Source organism: Lutjanus erythropterus, chromosome 6, assembly GCF_056507025.1.
Source record: "Lutjanus erythropterus isolate fLutEry1 chromosome 6, fLutEry1.hap2, whole genome shotgun sequence".
Taxonomy (NCBI): domain Eukaryota; kingdom Metazoa; phylum Chordata; class Actinopteri; order Lutjaniformes; family Lutjanidae; genus Lutjanus; species Lutjanus erythropterus.
Window position 1 is genome coordinate 7,572,323 of NC_139322.1, and position 27,552 is coordinate 7,599,874.

The 27,552-nt window shown below is 40.1% G+C and overlaps 1 protein-coding gene across 1 annotated transcript; it reads right to left on the bottom strand.

Annotated features, from left to right (window-relative positions):
- Positions 1–1,374: 1,374 nt before the first annotated feature.
- Positions 1,375–26,229, bottom strand: ankrd52a (ankyrin repeat domain 52a). The gene is made up of 28 exons (XM_084720402.1): positions 25,667–26,229; positions 24,603–24,686; positions 24,423–24,501; positions 23,239–23,309; positions 22,835–23,035; positions 22,655–22,742; positions 21,235–21,377; positions 20,820–21,032; positions 19,078–19,156; positions 18,864–18,978; positions 18,586–18,668; positions 18,354–18,471; positions 17,627–17,695; positions 17,350–17,490; positions 16,522–16,584; positions 16,240–16,351; positions 14,988–15,059; positions 14,695–14,896; positions 14,494–14,581; positions 14,248–14,365; positions 12,486–12,705; positions 12,297–12,384; positions 11,036–11,119; positions 10,636–10,781; positions 10,341–10,423; positions 10,081–10,163; positions 9,610–9,701; positions 1,375–8,966 (listed from the first exon to the last, which is right to left on the bottom strand). The coding sequence occupies exons 1-28, from the start codon at positions 25,691–25,693 to the stop codon at positions 8,695–8,697; spliced, it is 3,234 nt and encodes a 1,077-aa protein (XP_084576528.1). The 5' UTR covers positions 25,694–26,229; the 3' UTR covers positions 1,375–8,694.
- Positions 26,230–27,552: the final 1,323 nt, after the last annotated feature.

Genomic DNA, 27,552 nt, shown 5'->3' on the forward strand with positions numbered 1-27,552 from the left:
CACACTGCAGAAACTACAGTGGTTGTGAAATGTGCGTAAAGTGTTGAAGGCCATTTCTAGAGCCAGTGTTTGCCAGAGTTTGTCCGTTCTGGGCTCTTTTAGAAACATGGCGGTGCAACATGGTGGCTTTCGTGGAAGAGGACCTGCAGCCTCTGCAGATAATAAATGGCTCATTCTAAGGAAACGACAACATGGTTCTTATTTTCAGGTCACAATTAAATTAAATTTCTGCTGTATTCTGCCAATAAATCCTTTACACAACGGTCCTTTAAAACGTCCTACAAAATCTCAGAATTGTATCTGATGCCTTCCTGGTAGCTCCAGATGCAGACTGGTGTAGCAGCTGTGGTGATTTACTAACTGAAGAAATCTTAGAGGCCCATTCTGCCTTACAAAAAAATTTGAATAGTGTCTTAACCCTATATTTCCAGACTGGTCATCATATTCTAAAATTGTCTAATTTCAACAGAGTAACGTCATTGGTCCTGTTGTCATCACAGGTCTAAGAGACCACGCTGCTGGTGATGGCATTGACTCCTTTACACACAGTAGAGTAGTATATTTGCAGATTTGTAAATGAGGTAATCAGCGTTAGGCTAAATAGGGAACCCTGTCATTTGACACACATGCCCACTTCACTCACCAGCAAAAGCAAAAAGATTTCCTCAATCAGCGGGACAGGACTGTGGAAAATGAAATCAACTTTGGAATGTCGGGTGGACTAGCCAACTTTTTTTTTTTTTTTTTTTTTCTAGTGAAGGTGCACTGTGAAACTATTTGATTGTAACTCATCACATGCCCTGATTCAGAGTCCTTCCCCTCGTGTTAAGGGCTCCTTTGTATTTCCCCAGATAAGCCACTCAAAGTAAAACAGGCCACCCATTTTCTATCTTTTTCTTTTTTTAATTTGTAATGAATTAAGGCTGCCTCAGCAGCAGATCAATGCCTGCTTTTAAGTCCAGTTGTGAGAGGATTGTTAATAGCTTGTGAGTTGCAATGAGGTGGCAACATCTACAGTGAAGCGGACTAAAAAAACAAAAACATGAAAGGGACTACCACTACTAAAAAAATGTCACAGAACATGCAGTATACATCCTTTCCTACAGTAGGCTATTCCTAATAGCACATTCAAAGGGGGCTCCTAATGGGAAAATTCTCTGATATGGCTCTGCTTTAGAGTAATCAAGCTTGGTGTGAGTCTACTACCATCGTGGGCTCACAGAAAGGAGCGTGTCGATAAGGTGCTCCATCAGAAGATTGCTGCCTTATTTCACCTGCACGAATACTTTTGTGTCATTCAGTTCAACAGGTTCAACGGTAAACACTGGAAAGTGTTTCGAACATTTGTTTTCCTTCGTGTAAATACATTTCTTCCCCCCCCAAGACGCATCCTCTGCTGGTGAAAACAAACGGCACTTTCAAGGGGAATGTTTCTCTAAAACCACAATCACAAGGACCTCCAAGTAACAAATTCTGAAAACACATAGGCTATACAGTAGATATAAATCTCATGAGTTTCTTTAACTGTACAAGCTTTAGGCTACACGCTGAAAAGGGAGGGACACGTAAAGAACCCTTAATGCTTAACATTGAAAACAAATATAAGGCATTTCATATTTCCTTTTATCCGCATACATCACTGACAGCAGGTCTAAATATTTTTGAGAAAACATTTCATTCAAGGAGGAAGAGGATGCATATACACATCTACACATGCAAATGAACATGTCTACCGGCTATAAAACCAGAAGTCCAAACTACAATACCATCAAAGTCCATCCATAAGGAGAAGGAAAAAAAACAAAACCCACCTACTTAAAATCTATCAGTCAACTTGTGCACAGTCCGTTCTCTGAGCAGGCAGCTTTTAAAGTTGGACATTGATCACAGTTTTAAGAATGGAATATCAAACACTCCACTATCAAACGCCACCTCTCTGAACACAAACAAGAGGACCACTTTGAAATCCTTCATTTGCTACAGATGAGTGACTTTTGGTGTTATAACAAAAAGGGCATATTAAATAAGAGTTCTTTTCAACTGAGGAAGCAATGATAAACAAAAGGTTATTGCACTTTTTATCTTTTGTCTATTTCAAAACGAGGTCAGCTTGAGAGAGAGAGAGAGAGAGAAAGAGAGAGAGAAGATGATTTTCATGCCTTAATGCCGCGGTAAGACAACAAATGTTACGTCACTTCTATTAGTATGATCACACCGTTATTAACACTGCACACAGCTACTACTGCAACCCCTACTTGTAGTCAGTCTATCCTAAAGAACACAAAACAATCTCTACAATCAAATTCGCAACACAGTCACAACAAACAGTTTGCCTAAAACTTGATCTTGAACGCAGGTACCGCATCGGTTCACAACTCGGTTTGGATTGTGAATGAGTGGAGAAGAACAATCAGAAGAAGCTCCAGACGATGGTCTTTCTACAGTTAATGTGTTACTGACAATCAAACCTCATGTTTTCTGCACTCAAAGAGGAGTCGGATGTTTGTCCTCCTCTAGTCTATTTCGCCTAAATTTTGGTCTACAGGCTCCTTCACTCCTTGGTGTTCGGAGAGCCAACTGAGCCCCGAGGTGCCTTCTTTGGATTTGTGCTTTCAAACTATTTGATCCCCCGTCCGTTCAATGTTTGATGTGCCCTAAATCGCATCAGTAATGTGCAATTTATTCCGCCGCCCAAAAGGGAGCACTCTCTCAGTCACTGGAAATGCGTCATGAAATCCAGACTAATACAGAAGGAGCTTTTCAGGCTTTTTTTCCTCTTATATCTTAGATCACATAGGGTTGAAATAATCACGCTCAGGAGGGAATATGAGCCTATCTACTGTAGTCGTGTACGTTCAGTTCAGTGTAATTTCTTTTTCCCATTATAAGGCTTCTGGGAAATACAAATGGAAGACCGTACCTTTCGGTAGTAACAAATAAAAGGCACCATGCCACCACTGTGCTCGATATTACACAGGTCCTATTGGTGGGGGGAAATTAATAACCAAGAGTTCAGGCAGGCAGGGAAGGCGGTCAAACTAGCATTAGTCATACAGTAAAATTGTATTCTTTTGACTTATCAGAGGTAAAGTTTTATAGCTACCTTCATTTCCCAACTTAAATTACGACTGTAGCCTTCGCCCTAACATGACCCGCACCAGATAACAGACTCGTCTGTTGGTTGTTATGATGAAACTATGCTCTTTCTGTTCTAAAAAAAGGGACTTGTGCATGTTTAGGTTCGACATGCATATATTGAAAAGTCACTCACACACACTACAAGAAGAGAAATCTACACGACTGGCATCAGGAAAAAACGAGAAGAGAAATCACAGAGGATAAATGTCAGCGTCGTCACACAAAATATCACTGATGAGGTAAAACTGCAGGTCCAATAAAAAGTACAAGGTGCAGTTGGCTGCGCCTTTTGTAAGGTAGGAAACATGAGACATCTGCCGACACTAATCTAACACTTCCGCATAGATACATCTCTGATTTTTAGGCTGGTTTAAGCAGAATTACACTACCCACGACAAGATGGATCACAAGATTTTAACTCTTTGTTAGCATAGCTGTACAAGCATTTTTCATAAGAATTTCCTTTCCTTCAATATTTCTTAATGAGGTACACCACTTTTATCCCCCAGTGTCCTTTGGCTCGGGGTGACAGAGGAGCCAAAGTTGATTGTTTACGAGTGAATTCTGAATTCATTCATTCACAGTGGCAAATATGGCGATATCCTAACCTCTCAGAACAATCTCTGCACCATGGCAACCTTTGAGCTATGTGCTACCTCAATTGATTTGTGTGCTTCTCGACACCCAAAAGATGTCTGTAAGACGACCAAAATTAGCCAAGAATTTATTTTATCTTTTTTTTTTTTAGCAATCCAGCCAAGCAGCATAACTCTACAGGTGATGCAACTTATATCAGGTACTGCCAGGTATCATTTCCTTTTTTTTCAGCTTTTTAAGGCAAAAGGCTCAACAGTGGATCAGAGAGTTGAATTGAAATTTGCCATTTACTTCAAGTAAGAACCGAGACATCCATTGAGGCAAATCAATTCTATACTGTATATACCATGCTTTTTTTTCTCTTTTGGACATCAAAAATGTTGTTTTTTTTTCCTGGTAACACACATTATAAACCATCTTGTTAAATAAACACACAACCTAGGGATTGCTTTGCCAATACCGAAAGGGACTAACTATATTCTCCAAAAATGTCCAATTATACAATAGACTTCTACCGACACCAAATTTTAACAGAATACTTGCATTTAAGTACTAATATCCCATGCAAATATTTATATAGCTTTTCTTTGACTAATATAATTGGTGAAAAGACATGCAGCTCTGAACACAAAACTGTAATAATCCTGCCTACTTCTGAATAAGTTACTGACCAAGTAAGTATGATTTATGTCTAAAGGCAAATAAAGGTTTCTATGGCACTAAATGGGTGTAGCTTAGGTGCATTTCTGTCAAATATAGGCTATTTACGAGTATGTGTGATCATGTCTACTGTAGACCTTTTTGTCCCTCTTGTTTTACTGTACTGTAAGGCAATCTCAATGGAATGGATGAACATGAATGTTTAAATTCATCTGAACTCTTGTCCTCCTGTTTACCTTATAGGCTACACTCCACACACTTATCTATGTATAGAGAAAGAAGAGTGATATTACACGACAGCAGGCCTATTACTCCGACAATAATGCCAAGAAAATAAAAAACAAAAAGACCTATCCAGACCCTCAAATGCAGGAAGACTACTACACATACTGTATAATATGTAGAGAGTTAGGTTATTACATGCTACCTGTATAATCATATCTACGCAAGACAAATGAAGAGCAACAGTTTAAAGTCGGGAGAAAGCAAATTTTGTCCTGCTCTAAACTGACCCTACATTCATTTCAGTCAGAAAATTCATGGCTCAGATTTGATGGTCAGACTGTAAACTGCTTGAACATATGCATAAATCCATTGCTGCTTTACTAAGAGGGGTTCCGCCCTCCCCTCTCGACACATTTTGGCAAACAGGCCTTTATTTGTGACCAAAGATTATAATAACATCTAACCCGCATTTAAAATCTTCCATTGGCATTTATGCTATGATTTACTGAATTGGCCTAAATGGATGGCAGTGCAATATTTGTGCTGCACACGATTTACACACACTCTCTATTGCTACAATTGGACCTTTCATTGCTTTCCGTTTCTGACAGCAGATATATTGTATATGCTCCACTTGTTCAACCGTTTTTTTTTTTTTAACTATATCAAAATTGTGATCTAGCTCCGTGCACAATCACTCACTGGTACACACAAATAAAAAAAGCATGTATAAGAATACTGTGATACAACAAAAGGGTTCAGTTGCAACTTGCGCAGTTGCAGGGGGGGCAATGGCTCCGTTTACTGGTCAGATAAGGACATCACAAGAGAAGAAGAAAAATCCCTGCCCAGACAGACAGCACCTACAGATGGCAGAGAGAGTATGTAGAGGATTTTGAGGAGCCTGCCTGAGGTGTCTGTTGAATCACTGGACTGACTTTAAAGTGACTTAGGCCAGAGTCTGTGTTATTAACAGTAGGCTGGGTAATGTAACCTTGTCACTTTTTTTTTTTTTTTTTCGGGCCGGATGCCCAGAAATAGCTAACACAAAAAAAAAAGTCAGTGGGCAGTGGACACTGTCCCGAAGTACTTAGAGACACTGCACATTTTTTTTCTTGTTTTTTTTTTTTAAATAATGCATTGTTAGAGTACAATTTTGTTGCAGCCTTTGCTTGTCTCTTTTGCAACCCTACCTTCCTGTATTCAGCAGCAACACACATGCATGTAAACATAAGTACATACATTACATCTGCTCTATTTTGCACACTTAGAACCTGAATGTACTAAAGTGCGTGCTTGACTATCTAATTAAGTGCTGTGGGATTAGGGTTAAAAAGGAATTAAATTATGGAACATCCCATCCAAAAAAAAACAACATAAAAATACATAGACTAATCATAATCGTCCTGCTGAGATCTGATTGGATTAATAAATTCTGTCTGCTGCTTCAGCACAGATCCTGAGATTACAAAAAAAATATGTACCTAACCCTAATATTAATAATAATATATAACAGTTCTCCTGGAAATTATAAATTGATCAAGAGAACAAAGGCTGTGGGTCACCAATTAGTTCCATTTCATTTCAATCAGTTATGGAGGTCAATTGAAATGCCAGCTACGAATCTACAACACTAATTAACTGCTTTGAAATGGACTTTAAATCAAGTAAAATACACTAAAGACTTTTTTCGCAGGGGGAGGGGGGTGTTATTTAACGACATAGCCTAGTCTAGGTCCTCATCTCTCATCCAGTCAACTAATGTGTGCAATTGTGCCACTTCATTACCAGTGGATATGAAGTTATCACACCAATGAAAACAATCTGACTCAGTGTAGTTTAACCACCAGCAGATGGTCTTAAAAAAACGACAAAATAGCATAGATATAACATCTAAAAGTCACAAACAGCTCTAGTGGTCCGATACAATCATCTTTAGTATGCTTAGTACCAGAAATGGGATGAGGAGACAACAAAATGAACACCAAAAAAAGCACATATTTGGATTTCTGCTATTCCTGAAATCTAAACAACAGGTATTGGCCTAAGCAAAGATCCCTCTCCTTTTCCTCTTAGCCCTATTTGCTTCAATAAGGGATTATCAGCTCCCTGGTCATTGATAATGCCGGGACATATTAAAGATATGCCGGGCAGTTTATTTTCCACTAGATACTGTGGTTCAATGCTGTCGCTATCAAATGGGTGGAAAGATAATCAGTCTCAGGGCTGTTCATCGTACTCTGCCATTACGCAATCCAACTGAAATGATGTGTTACGGAAGGCATGGGTCAAAAGGCATTTCATGAGATGCCATAAAGGCAATCCAGTGCATTTGTGTTGACACTGACAGTAAAATGCCTGGCACACACAGAGCCATTCGTTTAGTCTTTAGGTAATTTTTTTTTTCATGAAATAATAATAAAAAAAAAAAAAAGAAAAAAAAAAAATCAAAACACATTCCAGGGAAACAAAAGCCCTTGTGACAGTGATTGTCTATTCAATAACCAAAAAAAAAAAGGCCAAAAGAAAATATTGCTTGAAAACTGCCCAATAAAAATAGCAGACAATACTCTTTATCTGTTCAAATTGACCACCGAGAAGTTGAGATATGAGCTATTTAGATGTTTAAGACTGGTTCACCAGCTCAGAATTTCTCCTGTGTAGTGAGAGCTTGTTTAAACCACAATGCTGATGATGGCCAGTTCAACTTCAAAAAACACAAAAACAAAACAAAACAAAACTAAAAAAGAAAAAGAAAAATCATGAGTGCCTAAAAACCAAAAACTGATTGCTCTCTCTCGATAATTAGGCCATTCAAATTCTGAAATCTTTTTTTTTTTTTTTTTTTCCAAGAAACACTGTTAAAGAGATGGGAAATAAATTGAAATGGCTTGTTCATTTATGTGCTCAGATATAATGATGCTTTGATGAGGTGTTGTTGGCAGATATTACTAGTAAAGCCTTCATCTAGAAATAAACAAGGCCTCAGTCAGTCACTATCCTACAGTAGTTCTCTAGTTCCTACAAAAAGAGAACATTTAGGCCTACGGACCCTGGGTGAAGATGAAGCAGCTGCTAAACGAGTTGACGAGGTATATCAAGATCTATTGTCTTTCTCTATACAGTACAGTTCATCTCAAATAAATAATTTATAGCCATAATAGTGTTGATCAACTTTGGTCATAAGTTATATGCTTAGAAACATTCTAGCTTAACAAACACTTATTTAGCATCTTTAAAACATGAAGTCAGCATTAAAGAACAAATCGATGTTGCAACGCTGACCCGAACATGGCTCTCCTTTGGAAGGAGACGTGCTAACGTATTCAGCAGCATTTACCAAATTATCTTAAAATGCCAAACAATTCTAGGCCGTACGCTTAAAGTACACTATGGAATTAACATCTTTGTGACCCTTTTCCAAATTTTTCGGATTGTACTGTAGTACACAAGCATTGCACTCTTAAGCAAAAAATTTAGATTTTTCCCTTGTGTGGTTCCTTCATAAAAATCTAAGCTAACGGACAATTAAAAACAAAAACAAAAACAAAAGAAAGAAAAATAATCAAAAAAAACAAACAAAGAAACTCTTTGATCATTCTTTTGGGAAAGGCTGTATGTTCCTCTACAAGGTCACCACGACTGATTAAACATGATATGCCTTTTATACTGAATGATATGAAGAGAGAAAGACAGCGATTTCCATGCTCTTAGATGTCGGTTATATAATTATGTCGACATGGTTTTAAAGGGTTAAATGATTTCGAGATGGCCAGATTGCTAGTGTTTGTTTCGGATGCCACACTTCTTCTGAGTGACCTTGTAGAGCAAACCGCCTCTACGTATTAAGCACTACTAGGAGATGGAGGAATGGGATCTAATTGCATATTAGGTTTGACTGCACCTCAAGAGAAGACCAAACACTCACGCACACACAGACACACAAACACATACATACACAGAACAGACATGTGGGTGGGTGCTCTCCTGGTCCTCGGGGCCAAATGTTAAAGGGAGTCCCCCCCTTGGTGGTGATGATGGTGATAGCAGCTGACTGAGGGGGGCCGCGTGACCTCACTCAGACAGACACCCGTCCAGGCCGACCGGTGCACCGTGACGGTCTTTGACGTAGCCGTTGTGGAGGCCGTTGCTGGGCAGGGGGGCGCAGGTGGCGGTGATGCCGCAGTGCTTCAGCAAGTTGAGACCCGGGGAAGGGGAGACGGTGGGAGAGGAGCAGGAGCAGGAGGAGGGGTCCCGCTGGGGGAAAGGCTTCATGGTAGAGAGGATCAGAGCCAGGCAGTCAGCCACGTCCTTGTTGGGAGCACAGGCCAGAGCTGGAGTGTGGCCTGACAGACGAGACGAGATGACAAACTCACGTAAGCGCAAATGTAAAACTTCAATATAACGTGAATTACATTTGGGAAACTTTTTAAAGCTGCTCCAGCCTAGAGTTTTTTGGGTTTCTTTACTCCTCCACAACAGTAAAATTGAATATCTTTGGGTTGTGGGTAAAATGAGACATCTGAGGATGTTATCCTGCGCTTTGGGAAACACTGACCAACATTTTCTAGACCAAACAACTATTTAGCAATTAATCAAGAAAATACTCAACTGATTAATACTGGTAAAGATTCTTAATAACTCTTTCTAGACAAGCACATTTATTTAAGGAAAGTCTTAGGTTTCAGGCAGGACAATAAAAACTGAGCTGAACAGGGGTCCTGAATGAGCACTTAGATCATATGGGTCATGGGTTTTCAGATCTAAAAACCCACTGAACACAATCTACTCATCACTCAACAGCAGCTGATGAACATAGTGGAGCATTTGGCAGCTAAAGAGACAAACATTTCCCTCAGGAGGTGGCGGTGGTTCCACATACCAGCAGAATGCATGTTTCACAGTGAATTAGCTAACTAATTAACATTTTAAATTCAAGATTCTTTATAAATCCTTCACATGGCTAACAAAGCACGAAAAAGGCCTCACCTTCCTCATCCACAGCCAGCACAGTGGCTCCTCTACTCAGCAGTGCCTGCACCACCGTAGCCAGGCCATTACGTGCTGCAAGATGCAGGGGCCTGCAGGAGAACAAGACAGAGTGTAAGAGACAGCCAGCAGGCCAACTCCTCATCACCTAGAACATGTGAAGAACAACCTAAACTTTTATTAAGAGATCTAACCTCAGAGTCATGGCCAGATGTAAAACAATAGTGCACAAGTGCTGCTTGTGAGTGAACAAAGATTTGTCCAAAATAAAATGTTAATAAAGACAATAAATTTAGCAAAGAGGAACCATTAAAATGACTAAAAATGACAAACGTGGCCTGGAAAGAATTTCAAGGCTATTGGCCAGAGGAGCTTTTATACAAAATGTGTAGTATTTACAGTAAATCCCCAAACACTATGTTCTTTGCCCACTTTTTTGCTGACAGCTTCAAAACATTTCTAGCTTCTCACATTTGCAGAGCACTGTTGGTGGCGTTTATGAGTGTGGGACTGTGGATCTCCCCCAGAATCAGCAGAGCACACATCTCATGAGCCTGGGGGACAAAGAAAAAAGACAGTGAAAAAAATGTATGTTTATAAGAGTAACTCAGAATTACAAAAAGTGTACCTCACCAAAATATTGCTTATTAAAGAGGAACTATGCTTCTCATGCTGATCACAACACAGTGGAGCATTGACTTCAGGATCTTATGAATAATTGCATTGTGTACCTTGCTGCAGGCCAGGTGCAGGGCAGTGTTCCTGTTCTCATCCAGCAGTGTCAGATCAGCCTTGGCCCGGTGAAGGAGGATGGCTGCACGGCCAAAAAAAAAAAGAAAAAAAGAAAAAAAAAAACGACAGAAAGGCATTTATTTCCTGCAACTACAGATGTCCCGATCTGATAATTATAGTCAGAGGAAATGCATAACAGATCTATTCAAGCATGAAGTGTGACAAACAGCAAAGTATTCTTGAGAAAACAGCTAGTAAAAAGAATCCCACAGGAACAGCGGGTCAATGACTCACCCACAGTGCCACTGTGTCCCTTGTCAGCAGCGACCATCAGAGCAGAGCGTCCACTTTTGTCCACTGTATTGATCTCTGCCCCGTGGCGAAGCACCAGCTGAAGTCCCGCGACATCCTCAGCAAATGCAGCAGCATGCAGTGGGGTCCTACAGGCACAGGCAAGGACGGTACGATCAGTGTTACAGCTTCAGGCACTGTGGCAAGCTTTAAGTATAAGCCTCAAGGATTTACCGACCGTCTTATTTATTAAGACAGAAGAAAGAATAGGTTCAGGTAACACAACTAAGCCCTCAATTGTAAGAACTGAAATTTCTTTGGGCTCTTTTGTTAACATGCTTTCTTTCTGAATTGCAGTTGGTACACTAGGTACAATACAAACTCTTTTGTTCTGCTGCCTCACCTTCCTTTGGCATCTCTGGTGTTAATCATGTGGACCCCAGCAGATTCCAGCAGCCTCTCTGCAGCACCGCTGTGGCCATTCATCCTACAAGCAAGACAAACAAGTTAATCAAATGATGATCTCTGATTAAAAGTAAGGGTGCTCCGATCAGGATTTTTGGGGCCGATCACCGATCGCAGTCTCAGCTGATAGCGATCACAGGGTCTATTTTAAGCCTTCTATTTATCAGGTAGCATTACTTATTCAAAAGTTTCATTCATAAAATTAACATCCACAGAGCTTTTAGAAAGGTGTGGAATAAAAGTATCACTTTTTCTAAAAGATCTGTTAAAATTGTGAACAAATAATTTCAAAATTTTTGATGGGCAAGAATGAATGTTTTGTTTATCTCTGTGTAAGACGTACGACATTTGGTTCCTCAGAAACCACTGCAGCAACCTGACAACCACTGCAATGGAACGGGGCAGGGGGAGTGCGACCTCTAGTGGTTGACGGTTATCAAAAGCACCTTTAACTATTTCTGACTACACTGTATATTAAGTACAAGTATAAAACAGCATGAAAATGATCAAAAAGGTACTTGAGGGCCTGTTGCACAAGAATATGGTTGCGTTTGTTGATACAGGGTTTCTAAAATCTGCCTATGTAGAAATTAAAAAGATTTTGTTATGATTTTAACATCTAATTATTCAAAATGCTGCAGTGAAAGAACAAGAAAACAATGACAGATGTAGGCTTATGTATTTCAACAAAAGAACCTTCTTGGACACTCGAGTAAAGGTGTCTTAGTTTACGAGGTGCACTTAAATGCAACATGTTTCAAAGTTCAAGTTCAAGTCAGGCTTGCATGCTTTGCCGTGTGTGTGTGTGTGTGTGTGTGTGTCAAACTCTGACACAGACAGCAGAGGAAGGAACAGCCTGCCTGTAATTGACACCAAAACTCAGCAGAGACTCTCAGCATAGTTTTTTTAATTACATGACTATTCTGGTGTAGACATTTACCCGCCAGTGTGGCAGATAGCCAGATTTACTCGCCAAATGGAAAATCGACCCACACTTAACGCTTGGTGGTGTTAATTTTGGATCCTGCTGCTTTGTTATCCGATCTGCCTTTATAGAGAACACCGGTCAGACTATTTAAAACAAATACTGGCTGATAACGATCGGTGCCCAATCAATCAAAAGAGCACCCTTAATTAAAAGTAATTAGTTTTGACACAGTAAGACACAAGACAAGAGCATAGGCCAAGTTAATACTCACAGAGCACAGTGCAGGGGGGTGAAAGGGTTTCCCTCTTCATGGATAAATGTTTTAAATTCAAGTAAAACCTCCAAACAGTCTTCATGCCCTGAGAACAAACACACTCAGCATCAGACACAACAGATGTTACGGTGATTAATTGCTGGTTTTAGGGATTAGCCAGTTTTCAGTTGATCAAACTGAACAAACCTTTGTAAGCAGCCCAGTGTAATGGGGTGTATTGTTTGTTGTCCAGCAGTTTATCTTGTGGGTCTGTTGCCATGGCGGCCTGCACCAGACTGGCCAGGATCTCTGTGTGGCCTCTGGATGCAGCGTAGTGCAGCGGTGTACTACCCTGGGCGTCCCGACACAGTGCAGAAGCTTTGTGCTCCAGCAGGGCTGTCACACAGTCGTCATGACCCAACACCGCCTGCGCAAAGAGCAGCGAGGGGCGATGAGATCACACTCATTAAAACAACAACTGGGACTGATTAAAATAGCAATTCTAACTTATTTATTTTAAGGATAGGAATAACTCCCTTCACATTGCTTTGTTATGTATTCAGGATCACACCGGTCTTAATTAGAACCAGGCTACGTTCTTGGAGTCTAAAATCAGAGTTTTCAATGTCATAAAGGCTTGATCACCATGGTAACTCATGCTGGACATCTAACCTGTTCCAGAGGAGGTTATGCTCAGAGCTTCCGATTAAATCAGCTGTAAAAAGCACCACAGATTCTCAGCTGAGAGAATACATTACATATGTAAACCTGTTGAACCGTACGTTAGTAATGTCACCATATGAAGCCGTGCAATCGCAGTAACAAGAGCTTACATGCATTCAGCTGGTGATGCAGAAAATATCCCCCCCCCCCCCCCCCCCCCGTGTGATAAAGATCATATTAACACAACATGTCAGGCACACACTAAAAGAACAATGAAGCAACTACAGACCATTTTGAATGATGTTTTAATGTTTGGTCCTTATTTTTTGATTGTCTGTTTTACACTGCTGATACTGCAGCTAGTAGAACATTTAAAAAAAAATCAGAAAACTGTTTGGGCTTTTGGTATTCAATCAAAAAACATAATCTCACAAAAAGACTAAATTTTCACGTGTCCTTCATTATAGACCAGTGTCAGAGCTAAAAGCAATTCTTGCATATAATGTTTAGAGCTTAACAGTGTGTGACTGTCAGAAATAAATGACAGGCATTAAGAATGCATTGAGTGGTAAAATAAATATATTAATTTACAAATACAGATTACAAATATCTCAACACTCCTCTCTCGCCTTCTTCGTAGCAACTGCGTTGCTTTCTGCTGTAATATTTTTAAATATTCTTCATGGCTCTGGTTTTTTTTTTTTGTTTCTTTATCGACAGCATTAGTCCGTTTTGAGCGGAGGAAGAGTAAAATGATGCACCAAACCCCCCTTTTTATTTGAATGCGCACAGAGCCTACTGAAGAAAATCTGCTTTAGCAAAAAACAGTTGATAACCACGTCATGATAGCAGTTATGTTCCTGTGGTTTTAGGTTTAGAAAAAAGTCTGGCTATGTCGAACCTGCTTAGTAGCACAGACCTCTGGCCTGGGCTCTATGACTCTGACACTTTAAGACTTTGAAACTGATGTCACCACGAGGACTTTAAAAAGGAGCTTTAAACATCATTACATTCAGTTAAAATTTTAATATTTTCTGACTGGGGAATGGGCCAACACTGCTGGGTACAGCTTTACTTTATTGGACAGGTTTTTAAACAAGTCCCCAGTCTAACTATATTATCTAAATTACTATATTTGAATGAGGGTAAAACACTCCAAGGTAATTTTTATTTGTGTTGTAAATGTTAACTTCTAATGTATTATTTAACACCTGAACTTAATCCACCAGTTAGTCTCATGCATGCATGTGTGGTGTAGCTCATGCTCTGCTACAGTATGTAGCCACAAGAAGTGCTTTTGACTTACCCCTCTGTGCAAAGCTGTGCTGCCCCTCTTGTCCTTGGCATCTGGCAAGGCACCCTTCTCCAACAGGAAGTGGACACAGTCAGTGTGACCTCCCAGAACAGCTAGCATCAGAGGGGTCCTGAACGGGGAAGGAGGTGACAATTAAGACATGTTTTATCGCTCTATGTTCATTGATCAAATTAGCTTTACTGTTTATGAAAGCTGAGTGTAAAAACTGAAGCCACACTTTCAAAGGAAACAACTCACTGGCCAAATTTGTCCGCAACGTTGGTGAGATCCCCTTCCTCCCCGTAATCAATCATCATGCGCAGGCAGTCTGAGTGACCATTGGCAGCTAGTATGAAACACGGTTCAATGGAGATAATTAAATAACATAAAAATTACTATTCTGGGTGGTAATCAGACACAATGCTATGCCATGAAATCATCCAGCAGAGGGCAGTATACCTGCAACATGAATTGGAGTCCACATGAGGCGGTTGTCATTGAGGAGACAGGAGGCCCCCTGAGCCAACAGTACCTCCACACAGCGGGCGAAGCCTTTCTGGGCAGCCAAGTAGAGCACAGAACGGCCTGCGGCGTCCTGCATGTCCACGTAGGCTGCGGTCTCCGTCAGCACACGCAGCGCCTGCCAGTGGCCCTTGTCAGCCTGAGGGAACAGAGGAGCGCAGTCACAACTTCGGATTTGGTCAACATTAAGAGGTCGATTACTGCGGGTGTCGAGCCAGAGAGATACTTACAGCAAGATGCAGTGGACTGACAGGAATACTGCTCTCTATGTCTCCTAGTGCATTAAAAGACATCTCCAGGAGCTAAAAGAAAACCACAACAGTGAATTTCATTAAATGTACAGAGGAAAGAAGTAAAACACAACATGCTACACATCAATCCTAATCAACATCTATATCCAACATTTGTCACACTACAAAAACAATCCTATTAACTTATAATTTTGGCTCAACATCACTTGACTACTTCTGAAAATATATTTCACTCAAATGGAAAGTGGAAAATGGAATAACTAAATTCATGTGTTGACCTAAGCGAGTCTAACATCTACCGTGGATCAGATTTGTGACAACTGTTTGGGTGGAATATGTGTATCAGTGCGTGCCATGTGTGACTGATTAATACATCTGCTGAGATAAAGGGATAGTTCAGATTATTTGAAGTGGGGTTGTATGAGGTACTTTTTTTTTAATCCACTGTCAGTGTATTAACTTCAGTAGATTGCGATCAACACGGCCCAAGTTTGCAGAGCAGAAACATGGAAACTAAACAATGTACTGCTATGGACAGTGTCAGTAACAAAACATATTTTAGCCCCTTACAAAGCCCTCTGAAAACAACAATGACAAATCAGATTTGTCCGATCAATAAAAACTTCGCCATGAGACAGCCTATTTTGCTGGGAAACCACCATTATATGAGCCAAATATTGCTCTCTCCAAAGTCACCAGACCACTTTGGCAAAAACAGTATTTTTACCCTGCAGAACAAGGAGATGGTTGCTGGTCTACTGCTGCCTCGATCGATTAGTTTGCTTGTGTTCTTGTGTCATTTTGGCGAATCTGAACTAACCTTTTAAAATACAGAAGTCACACATGATACAAACCAACCAACCAATTGAGGCAGCAGCAGACCAGAAACTCTTGTGTTCTGTGAAATTACTGATTTTGCCAAAGGAGTCTGGATTGTTTGGAGAAATAATTGCTTTCTCATCAGAAATGTCTGTCTGACAGCAAAGAAAAGTGGTGAAAATCTTAAACTGACTAAAATGCATTTGGGTGCTTGCCCTGTCCACAGCAGTACATTGCTTTGCTTCTGGCACTGGTACTTGTTCAGTTTATGCAAACCTGGGGCATGCCGACTGTCATCTACTGCAGGTAATACAATGACTGTTGATAAATATCTCATACAACCCCACTTCAAATGAGCTAAATGATCCTTTTACGTTGTGAAGTGATTTCAGATTAAAACAGAAAAACTCACCAACTCCAGGTTCTGTTTGTTGCCATGGTAAGCTGCATAGTGAACAGCACTGTAACCCTTTGAGTTGACCATCGATGGATCAGCACCATTGTCCAAAAGATGCTCCAAGCAGCTGGTGTTAAAAGACGACAGAAAATGCAGAGATAAAGAGGGGTGAAGAAGAATTCAGGGGCCTTTAGACACAGATGATTTACACAGACAAATTTGTGTCAGTTTATTGAATTTGAAGCCCAGATCACATTAGTCGTGGTCAACTGCAAGAGAGCAAAGAGAAGAACTCACAAGTATGACTCCTTCGCCTCGTCCTCATCGTTCTGATGGTTCCCAGAAAAATGACGATCAACTCTGAGAAGATCGACAAATGCTTTGAATCAGTAAACAGATACATAGCTGCAAAACTTCACATTCCTTGCTGTGTTGTGTAAATAGCTGCACTCAATCTAAGAGAGCTTGTTGATGCTTACTGAGCTGTCTTTTTTTAATCATCCATTTCCCCACCATCTGCACTTGTTTTCTCACTCTGTGCCGTTTCTGTTGTCGTTGTTGTGTTACATGTTGGTTGTGCCACTGAACAACACATCTCTTAAATGTTTTGCATGTCACTCGAAGCATGCTCCTCTATCAAGGGACATAATAGCCAGGACATATTTATTATGTCCTTTCGTGGCAGTTTGCATTCAACTCAAATTACTTAATATTTTCTCGAACAATTTTCAAGTGTCTATTTGTCAATACATATCACTATTGTTTTACAGCCCAGGCCCACCCTCTTGTTTTTCTTACGCTTTAGCCGTTTCATCAATACTAGAAATGCAACTGTAGCAAGTAACTTACTATCCCTCTGCTCATTTATATTTTAAAGAGACTACAAATAACATCCAGATACAAAAAAGCCTGAAAAGCCAGCAGTTATAAAAGAAGTACAGTGAGTTGTTGCTATGGAAACGGTACATCGTCTCATCTAGTTGCACTGGTGTAAACTGGCAGATTTCAAGGAGTGCAGACCGGCACACTGGAAATAGATGCAAGTTTCAACTTGTCTCGCTGTGAATCTTTGGACTGAACTGGGCTTGACAGATTGAGCAGCATAAGAGAGACTAGTTTTCCAACCTGCTGAAGGCTTGGGAGGCGGCAGAGTAGTGCAGGGGAGTACAGCCTGTCTGGTCAGGCTCGTTGACCTCAGCGCCAGCGCTCACCAGGGTCACAGTGCACTGGTACCTCCCATTAGCAGCCGCATAGTGCAACGGTGTCCTGTAGGGAGGATGCACAGAGAAGAGAGAATACAGTCACTTAGAACGATGAGAATGACACCCAAATAACTGTCGCAGCATCAGGGAAATTAGCAGCAAATTAAAAAGACTTGTAACAAGGATTACGGGAGACTCACCTTCCCATTATGTCCCTCTTATTCAAGTCGGTACCGCTACTTAAGAGCAAGTTCAGACATTCAACATTTCTGCAAAGAAAGATGATCACAGGGGTTAAATTAAGTTGTGTTACAGATGACATGTGATACAACATTTGGAATCAATCCAGGGTTTCTCCACCTTTTCCAAATTCAAATTCAAGCACTTTTCAAGAATTTTCAACATGGATTTTCAAGCTTTTCCAGTTGTGGTAAATTACTTATAATTCTGGTTGTTTATTGCAAAATAAAAACATAAAATAAATGTTTCAAGTGAAAGTAGTGAAGTAAAATTCAAGTGTTCTCAAGGGTTTCCAGCACCTGTGTGATGTGGATGGATGTAAGACTTTTTAAGACTCTGAGGACCTGAACAAGTTAAGTCAATCCTGTCCTATTATGTAGAAACCCGAAGACTCCAACGCACATACACTGAGAGTGGACTTCACAGTGAAGTAGGAATCATCTTGTGTCCAGCAGGAAAACTTCAGGAATTAACAAAAGTTACGTATTCTACTCCTTTAATAGGGCAAAAGGAGTAGATGTATTTTTAAGGACTTGAATGGGGAAATTATACTTTTTTCCATGGAAATAACATTATCAGACACACATTCTTGCCCCAAGCACACTACTTATATACAGTGTATGTTTTAAAAACATGTCTGGAGGGGACCTGTAATATTCCCGTGACTAAGCAGATTCCGCATCTTACCCTCCAGAGGCAGCAGCGTGTAGACAGGTCCTCCCAAAGTTGTCAGGGGTGTTTATGTCAAACCCAGCCGATAGTACGTGCTCCTTACTCATAGATGAAACTATACTATACAGCTGACCTGCAGGAATAATGAAGAAACAGATGGCGGTTACAGTTATGCTCAAGTGTATTTCAGCTTCGATAGAGAAGTTAGTCAGAGTGCTCATATGTACTTTATGGAACAAAGACAGACCTGAGGAGAGTAACTTGCGACAACAGTCTGAAAACCCGTACAGCACAGCTAAGTGCAAGGGGAACATTCCATGGATCCCACGTCTGGAATTATCAAAAAGAGACAGAACAGAAGGTTAGAAATTAAAAAGTTAATGGCAAACTGTGACCCCATTTAAACCCAGCTGTCTTACAGTATATACCCACATACATCAATACTTTTCTGCATAAAAGCCTGGGCTTTACTGTGTTTTACAACCACATATTTATGAGTAATACCACTTAAGGCTTTTCCGATACCTGGCCGTGTCTGCTCCGTTGGTCATCAGAGTGCTGATCAGCAGTTCATGGCCGTACTTAGCAGCAACGTGGAGAGGAGTATTGCCATACTTATCCACACAATCAATTTCCCCACCTGATGGACAGTAGGGAAGATGGAGTGAATAAAAGCCCATTAGGAGGGGAGAAAAGTCTGCAAAAACACTTTCTCACACATCAGTCATGTCGTCATTACCGTTTTGGATGAGGATCTGAGAGCGTGTGAAGCGTCCATGAATGGCTGCCATGTGCAGGGGGCTCTTCCCTTCTTTGCTCTGATGAGGGTAAAAAAAAAAAACACAAAACAAACAATATAAAACCATGTTATTTCATCTTAAAGTGCAACGTTGGTATTTTTCAAACTAGATCCCATTTTCTCTTGTTTTTATGTCTGAGTGACTGATTTTTTAAATTGGTCTTGTATTGAGCGAGACCGCTGCAGCTGTCAGCTGTGTAGCGGGCTGCAGTATAATCCTTGGAGACAATTGCACACTGTCAAAGTACGTCTACTAGAAGTGGTCGTTTTTGTCACTGACAGGCTCAGATTGTTATTCTAAATGTCTGACAACATTATAAAAAGGATCGCTGCGGAGATGGACCTTTTTGTTTGATCAGAAGCAGCTGTTTTATCGCCCTTGCCAACGCCATCAGACTCCATTTACCGCAACAGTAATTTTATCATTGTAAAACACAATTCATTCAAAACATGACAAACAAGTCTAGACTCACTAAAACTCTTGTTTGTCTGTACACCGTTCCAGTATCTCTGGTGTGGTCGAAATAAACCCTTAATTTATCAAGGTAGGTGAAAATATTAAGAGTAGTGAGGGGAGGTTAAACATCAGCCAGAATACTTTCACATTTAACACTGTGAATTAAGGATTTATTTCAACCAAACCAGAGCTGGTGATTTTTAGAACAGTTGAGACAAACCAACACGGTTTTGATGAGTTTCGTCTCGTTTCTGTCGCGTTTTTGTAGGAGTTTGGTGGCTCTAGCCATTTCTGGTTAAACAAAAAGAATCTTACTCTCTAACAAAAAGAACCATCTTTGTAGGAATCCCTTCCATAATGCTGTCAGACACTTAAAATAACAATCAGTGGCAAAATGAGCACTTTTGGAGGACACACTTTGACATGTGCACTCACCTGCCCCAAAGGAATGAATTGCCTGTTTGGGGCTGTCAATACTTAACCAATTAACAAAACTCCTACTTGGACACAAAAGCATGGGAAATTTCCATTTCAAGTTACTCTATAAGTGTAGTTCAGAGATCATTACAATAGAATCAGCTCACTGATGAATTTGACTTTTAGGGGTAGGCTTCAGGAAGCTGCTACAGTCACAGAGAACAAAGCCATTCTTTATACTGTGAACTTTTGCACATATCCTGGACGATATTTTGCATATTTTTGTGCAAAGTGTTAAAAATAGCAGTCATATTGTACATATTTTCTTCTGTTCTTCATGTTTAACTACACTTTTCTCATAGTATGCTCATGATGTACAGACATACCACAGCAAATTTCTTGTATGTGAAAACCTAGTTGGCAATAAATCTGATTCTATTTCTGATGTTGCCATTTCTGGCAGGTAAAAGCGTCTGTGAGAGAAAGAGCTTCCATAAGCAGAAACAGAACGTGTATTTTCTTCTCTCCTTCTTCACATCCAACGCCATATGTCGTTTTAATTACTTTCGACCGGAGCTACAATCCAAACGCGAGCGCACACTTTTCTTTAAATCTCTAGCTTGAAGTCTAGTGTAAAAAAACTAAATTACATCTAAATGACCTTCATTTTAATAACAGGCTTACCAAACATAAACAAAATGTATTACACAACCACATCTGTACAAGGAACACTTTGTCACCAAATTACACAGTTACGACTAATAGGAATAAATGAGGCATAGTAAGTAGAGGAAATAGCATTTCATACCTGCTGGTTGACATCTGCCCCATTGTTGACCAGCAACTCCAGACAGAGGGCACCGTTGGTGGAGACGGCAGCCAGGTGCAGAGGGGTGTAGCCGCACTTGTTGGGCTGGTTCACATTAGCTCCATGGTTCACCAGCTCGGTAGCCACTGCCTCCTGCCCCATGTAGCAAGCCACATGGAGCGGAGTGTTTCCAAAGCCATTGGGCTCATCAATCTGACAGTAAATCACAAACAAGATCAGACTGTGCCTCGAGCCTGAGAGGAAGGATTCCTGGAAATCTTAAAATAAGTGTCAGATGACGAAAGACTGTTGGCTATACCCTGTGACATTTAATAAAACAGACAATAGGGCAACTTAATTTGGCTAGTTTAAAGAAAACAAAACAAAACAAAAAAATCAATGCTAAATCCCTCACCTCTGCCCCCATCCTCAGTAGGTACTTTACAATTTCGATGTGACCGCTTGCAGCAGCAGCGTGGAGAGGTGTGTAGCCCTGCTTATCCTTGCAGCTCTTGTCTGCGCTGCGGGACACCAGCAACTTCACAACCTCCACATGCCCTATGGAGACCATAAAAGAAAAGAAGACATTTCATTATTATCTCTAACACAAATTACATTAAATTTGACAGCAATTATGACCATAGATAAAGAAATTTAAAGGACAAGTGTGTAGGTGTGTAAGATTTATTTTCTAGCGATGAGCCTGCAGACAGTAAACATGTCGCCTCACCCTCCCTTTTCCAAAAAACTATCTAGAGCCAGTGTTTGGTTTGCTGTCGTGGGTTGCAGTAGAAACAAGGCAGCGCACAGGGTTCCTACACCTTTTCCAAAGTCAAATTCAAGTACTTTTCAAGCATTTTCAAACTTTTCCAGCACTTTGCAGCTGTGGTAAATGACATGTTTATTTGCGTTTTTTTGTATGCTCAAAATTATTAGGTCCTGTTTAATTTCTTAATCATATTAAGTCAGATGTTATTGCGCCATAAACAAAAGGGCGGCCAATTAAACAAATCAAAAAGTTTCATGTTTCAGGGGAAATACTGCCCAGCATCAACCAAAGTTAGCAAACTCTCAGTAGCAGCAGGTGCAGCAGCAACATGGTTTTGTTTTGCACCAATGAAATCACTGACATCACTCAAGACATGATGCCATTTGAATTCATTGAGAGGTTTTCAATATAAAACTTGGTGAAAATGATTTCAGCACATTTTTACGATACTGCAACAGTGATAATGATAATGCTGGTCACTCTGACAATGAGGTGAAATTTTCATACCTTTTCATCTCTATAAGTGGACTTGGCTTCCTATAAAACTTGGCTGAGCTATACAATCACTCAAACAACTACTAGACAGATAACTTCAATTTCATAAAATCTTTTTCAAGAGAGGCCCGAGCAAAGCAGTCTTCATTTCACACGAAAGGCAAAAGAGTTAGACTCTCTGACTTATTCTCTTTCTTCATCTAAAAAGCTAACTATACAGATATAGATACTATAGCAGATAGAAGCGTTTCATTCTCAGGTAATGAAAACAACGACTGATATTTTCAGGTAATTATACATTAATGAAAGGATACTTATTTATATTCCATATTCTACCAATAGACCCCTGTAAATCTTGCACAATGGCCCTTTAAGTAAATGAGAAACAATCATTTGTTCATTCTGTGCCTGTAGTGTCTTTGACCCCCAGACTGTGGCACAAGGACTTGGCCATGTTATTCCTCCTCATCTAAGCAAAACTGGCCAGGAACAATGGGAGCTTTTATCGGTATTTGACAATGAAAATGCGCGCTGTCTGCGCAGCATTGGCAAGAAAGCAAAAGTTGCTTACCCAAGTAAGCAGCACAATGGATAGGCTGTCTCTCCTTCTTATCGATGGCACTCAGGTTGGCCCCTTTGTTCAGCAGCAGCTTCACCATCTGTACGACAAATAAATAAAACTGTAGAAGAACCATGCTCTCTATTTTTTTTTTTATTAAAAGCTGGGGAAGAAAAGGAAGTAATGTCTGACCTCCTGGAACCCGCTCTGAGCTGCATGGTGCAGGGCAGTTCTGCCGGTACGATCTGCCATGTTCAGGTTGCTCAGCTGGGTCAGCAGGGCCTCTGCGCAGCGGGTGGCACGGTTGGCAGCCGCCACATGCAGCGGTGTCTGCCAGAACTTGTCTCGTGCGTTCGCCTCTGCTCCACGTCTCAGCAGCAGACCCACTGCTCTCTGGGGAGAAGAAAGGAATCACAGGAGCTTAAAGCGTACATCATATCTGCGGTTTGCTGCATTGCCTTCAGTCAGCACAATATTTTGGTGCAGTTCTATAATCGCTGTGGGTGAATACATAACAGAATTAAAGGATGAAGTCATGAGACTGAGAGATAATTAGACTGTTTGAAATGGCAAACGGAAATGAGTTTATTGCTTACTTCGTTCCTGGAAGCAGCCGCCCTGTGCAACGGGGTCAACCATACATGATCTTTAGCATTTACAGTGGCACCTGCAGACAAAAGAAAAAGCGAAACAAAAAAAATCGGCTAGTTTTAATCACATCACAATCTTGTTGCTGCAGTTTACATTCAACATGCACAAAATATTCCAGTTTTTGCTCTTATTCCAAAAAAGTTTACAAGCAGCCTAGCAAACTCTTGATTATGGAAAAGTGAATAGCTGGAGCCGATTGAAGCATTTTGTTTCTTAGCATCGAAATAGGATTTTTCCACTGGTGGTGGCTTTATGTGAACGCAGCCTCCCTCTTTAATTCGCCCAGCCACATTCTTGAAAAGGTCAGCGTTGGTATATTTGCGCATATCCGAAAAACTGTTGACATCCAACTGTTTCATAATGTTTAATCCCAGTTCCAAAACAGTATTTTTTTCAACACCAAATCCATTTTAACAAAAAGAAAATTGCATTACATTTTACGGTTCAATTACTCACTTTAAAGGAATAAAGTGTTCAAACACCTGGTGGTTAAAAAAAAAAAAAAAAACACAAAACAATGTTCCCCGTCTCTGGTTGTAACGTCTTGTTTTTCCTCCGCAATGTGTAACTTTAGGAAGCCGAACGACAGCATTATTAGATTTGGGCACAAGAGTGTTGCCTACGTATTTGCTCATTCACAAAGAGATTTACTTCTTAAGTATTGAAAGTTGGTGTCAAATGACAAGGCATTTGATAGTATTGTAGCAATTCAGTCTGCGCTATAAAAGTATCAAAGTCCGACACCAAGCCTTACATGTGTTTCTCCTTCTAGCCACCTGAAATGTGTGCTTTGCTTTTGTGCACATCTCTATTCCAGCCTCGCAAACCCAAATCGAGATGCATATTCTGAACGCACCATGCACACATTCAAAGTATGCACTTAAAACCTGAATAATACCAGCATACTCCACATACCTTCATCTGAAAATGTTCAATTAAAAAAAAGGCCTAATTCAGAAATGCAGAATATAATCATATAGTGGAAAATTACTGTGCATGTAGACAGTCACTGAGGGTGTGTCTGTTGGGTTGTTGACAAAGAACAGAGTATGCACCACATTTCACTAACACAGAGTCCAAATTCTTAACACACAGCCAAGCCCATAAGAAATGCATCCAACTCACTCACCTGATTCAATGAGGAGGTCCATTATATGGACGTCACCCACACAGGCAGCAGCATGAAGTGGCGTACGGCGCTCTTGGTCCTGATGGGACAAGCACATGATCAGTTAAAGTGAGTATGATGTTAGATTTTCATGTCTAACCGTTACGTCCTTCAGGATAGGAACCAGTTTTGCATACATACCAGTGCATTGACATCCTCCTTTTTGTGCAATAATAGTTGAACTTCTTCAGCATTACGATTGAAGATGGCCTGGACCAGAGGAGGCTGCAATACAGAAATAACCTGCTAAGTTACTGCTGTGATAACGATGCATAAAATTAACGTTGATCCGGAGCGACGACTCGGTCCAGCTCCATCACACTACGAGCCACGGCTGCACAATTTAAATAATTTAAAAAAAAAGAAAAAGAAAAGTCATATTGCTACTGTTTCGACTGAAATTACGATACGATTGATGGAAATGATCAGTTTTGCGTTGCAATTTTCATGTTCACTGAAAAAAAAAAAGACTTGGAATCGTGATGGAGTGATATGTATTGAGGTCTGTATCAAACTAACATGTTTTCTTCCATCTGGAGAACAAAATGTAAAGGCCAGGTCATCTATGCAGCACTACAGCACCTCATCAAACCGTTATAATCACTGAAAATCTCAGAAAATTGCGATTTGTTTCTGGTTCTGTGATTTGGATACAGCGCTTGCCCATATTGCGATTTTATTGCAATTGCTTGAAATTCTGCAGCCATACTACGAACAGATCCGTTTTAGTCATAGCGATTACTTATTCAGTGAAATTATTAAATGTGTTATACTTACGTTAAAGGTTGCATTTAGTGCTTTTATTGTAACGTTAAGTACCATAATGCGATTCTTGTTTCCTTCCAGTAAATACCCTAAGCCCTGGCTGAGGCCTACAGGCCCTTGTCTCTCTACTGACGTCAGCTAGCTAAATTAGCTAGCTGGCTAATTCTGCTCCAGAGCTGGCTCCGACCCAGACCAGGGCCTACACAGGACGTGCAACAACGTATGTGATAACGTATGACCGCCGAGCATCGCTAACCGCAGGGGGATACACCGTTGCGATCCCGGTATCAGCGTAGATAAACATGCACCAGCAATAAGCTAAAAACGAAAACAAGCCGATCCGCCTGTAAGACGTAATATGTTGCGCACAAGAGCAACATATTTCCCAGCAAATAGACTGCGCCACAGCACAAACACGGAGCGCTCTCTTTTCAGCCTACCTGGTCTGCAATGTTGAGTACTCCCATCTCCCAAACTCAGCCAGGACGGAGCTCCTTCATGAGGATAAAACTTCGAGGTATATTGCGGTGCGCTACTGTATCCACTTTTCAGACTACACCCATAGCTGGTTGCAAACAGAAATGCGGTCTTGATCTGTCACTGTTGTTGTCTGTATCCTATGTCTGGTCTGACGATACAGGCTACGACTGTGCTGGTCCGCCTACAGGCGTGGCGGTCTGTTCTCCGCTCGCGGGGGAAAATGGCGACATCGTGTGGCGGGAGACGGTACTGCAGCATCCATAACAGGCTATTACTGACAGCGAGGTTTAGTGAAACGTCTAGGCCAGGGGTCGCCAACCTTTACTAACAAAAGAGACGTTTATGGCCGAAAAAGGAAGAAGACTATTTCCCTAAGACATTTTTTAAAATTTGGCATGCATAAAAAACATTACACCATACCCATCGTTTGACTTTATAAGTCCCTTAAATTAATAAATTCCAAATATGCCAAAGCCTTCTACTAGCTAATCAGAAATGAAAATGTTTTAAAAGCAATTGCTTAATCCTTATTTATATGTATTTTTTGAAGGGGTGGGGGGTATTTTACATTCTGATGCTTAATCTGTGATTAGTTTACATTTTATTATGCTTTATTTGTTTTATTTTGTGTCTTTTTTGTTGTCTGTGTTTTATATATCTTGTGCTGTGTGTTCACTTCATCCTGGACGATGGTAAGTCATTGATATTTGCCTTAATGTTTGTGTGAACAGTAAAAAGACCAGCAAAAAAAGAGAAAAAAGTAAGAATCGCTTATGGCCATTCATTTACATTTAATTTTTTGGTAAAGCCACAGGGACCTGCTGGAGAGGGGCCACAGAGCCGCATTTGGCTCTGGAGCCTCAGGTTGTAGATCCCTGGTTTATGGTTTGAGGAGCCTCATTAAAATTAATAAAATTAATAAAAGTTATGTAACCAAGCTGTTATTGAGCAGAGTTTTGATTTAGGAATAATTAATTACTACAGACAGTACCTGTTGTAGTACTGTTTTTTCTAACTTCTTCAACAAAAATGTACATATTATGCAAGTCACAAAAACATAAACAACACAATAAGGAAGACCTAATAAATAAATAAACAAATAATATCAAATAAATGTAAGGAGAGACATATAAATATTACAAATAAGTTGTAAAATCTTTATATTAATAAATATTGACAGACATTAGAAAACATTAATTAATTTAACTTTAGGGGTTTAATCAAATATGTTTCCATAATATTCTAAAAACCTGTTATTTTTTATTGTTTGTAAGAGCAGTAGTGCTGTAAACTACCAACACACTGTTGAATGATGCACACTACAAGAGTGAAAACATATCCTATAAATCATATAAATTAATTTGATGGATTTAATCATGCAAGGCCGTTGTGGCTCAAGAAAATAATCTAGATTTAAAGTTCAGTTAATTCTATAGTTGTTTGTGTCCAGACATCCAACCGCATCATCAGCAGAGGGACTTGTTGTCATGGAGATGGATGAATTAATTGTGGATGACTCTTTTCTTTCTTATTATTTTCTATTCCTTAAGTCAAATAAGTTATTTTCAAAAACATACATTAAATTTAACCAGTGATGGCTGTTGATTATTGTTGTTCTGCTGATGGAACATCCATTCATTTATTCTTTCTGTATGAAATAACAATGAAACTTTGGTCTGATTCAAATTCTCATGTGACTCAGTTTTATTCTCAAGGATATATTATGTCAAAATACAAAAACAAGTTTCCAAACTAAGCTGTTGTTGTTGTTGTTGTTGCTGTTGTTTTAATTTTATAAGGGAAATTCTTTATTCACAAACAGAAGATCTCAGGTTCACAACCCTCT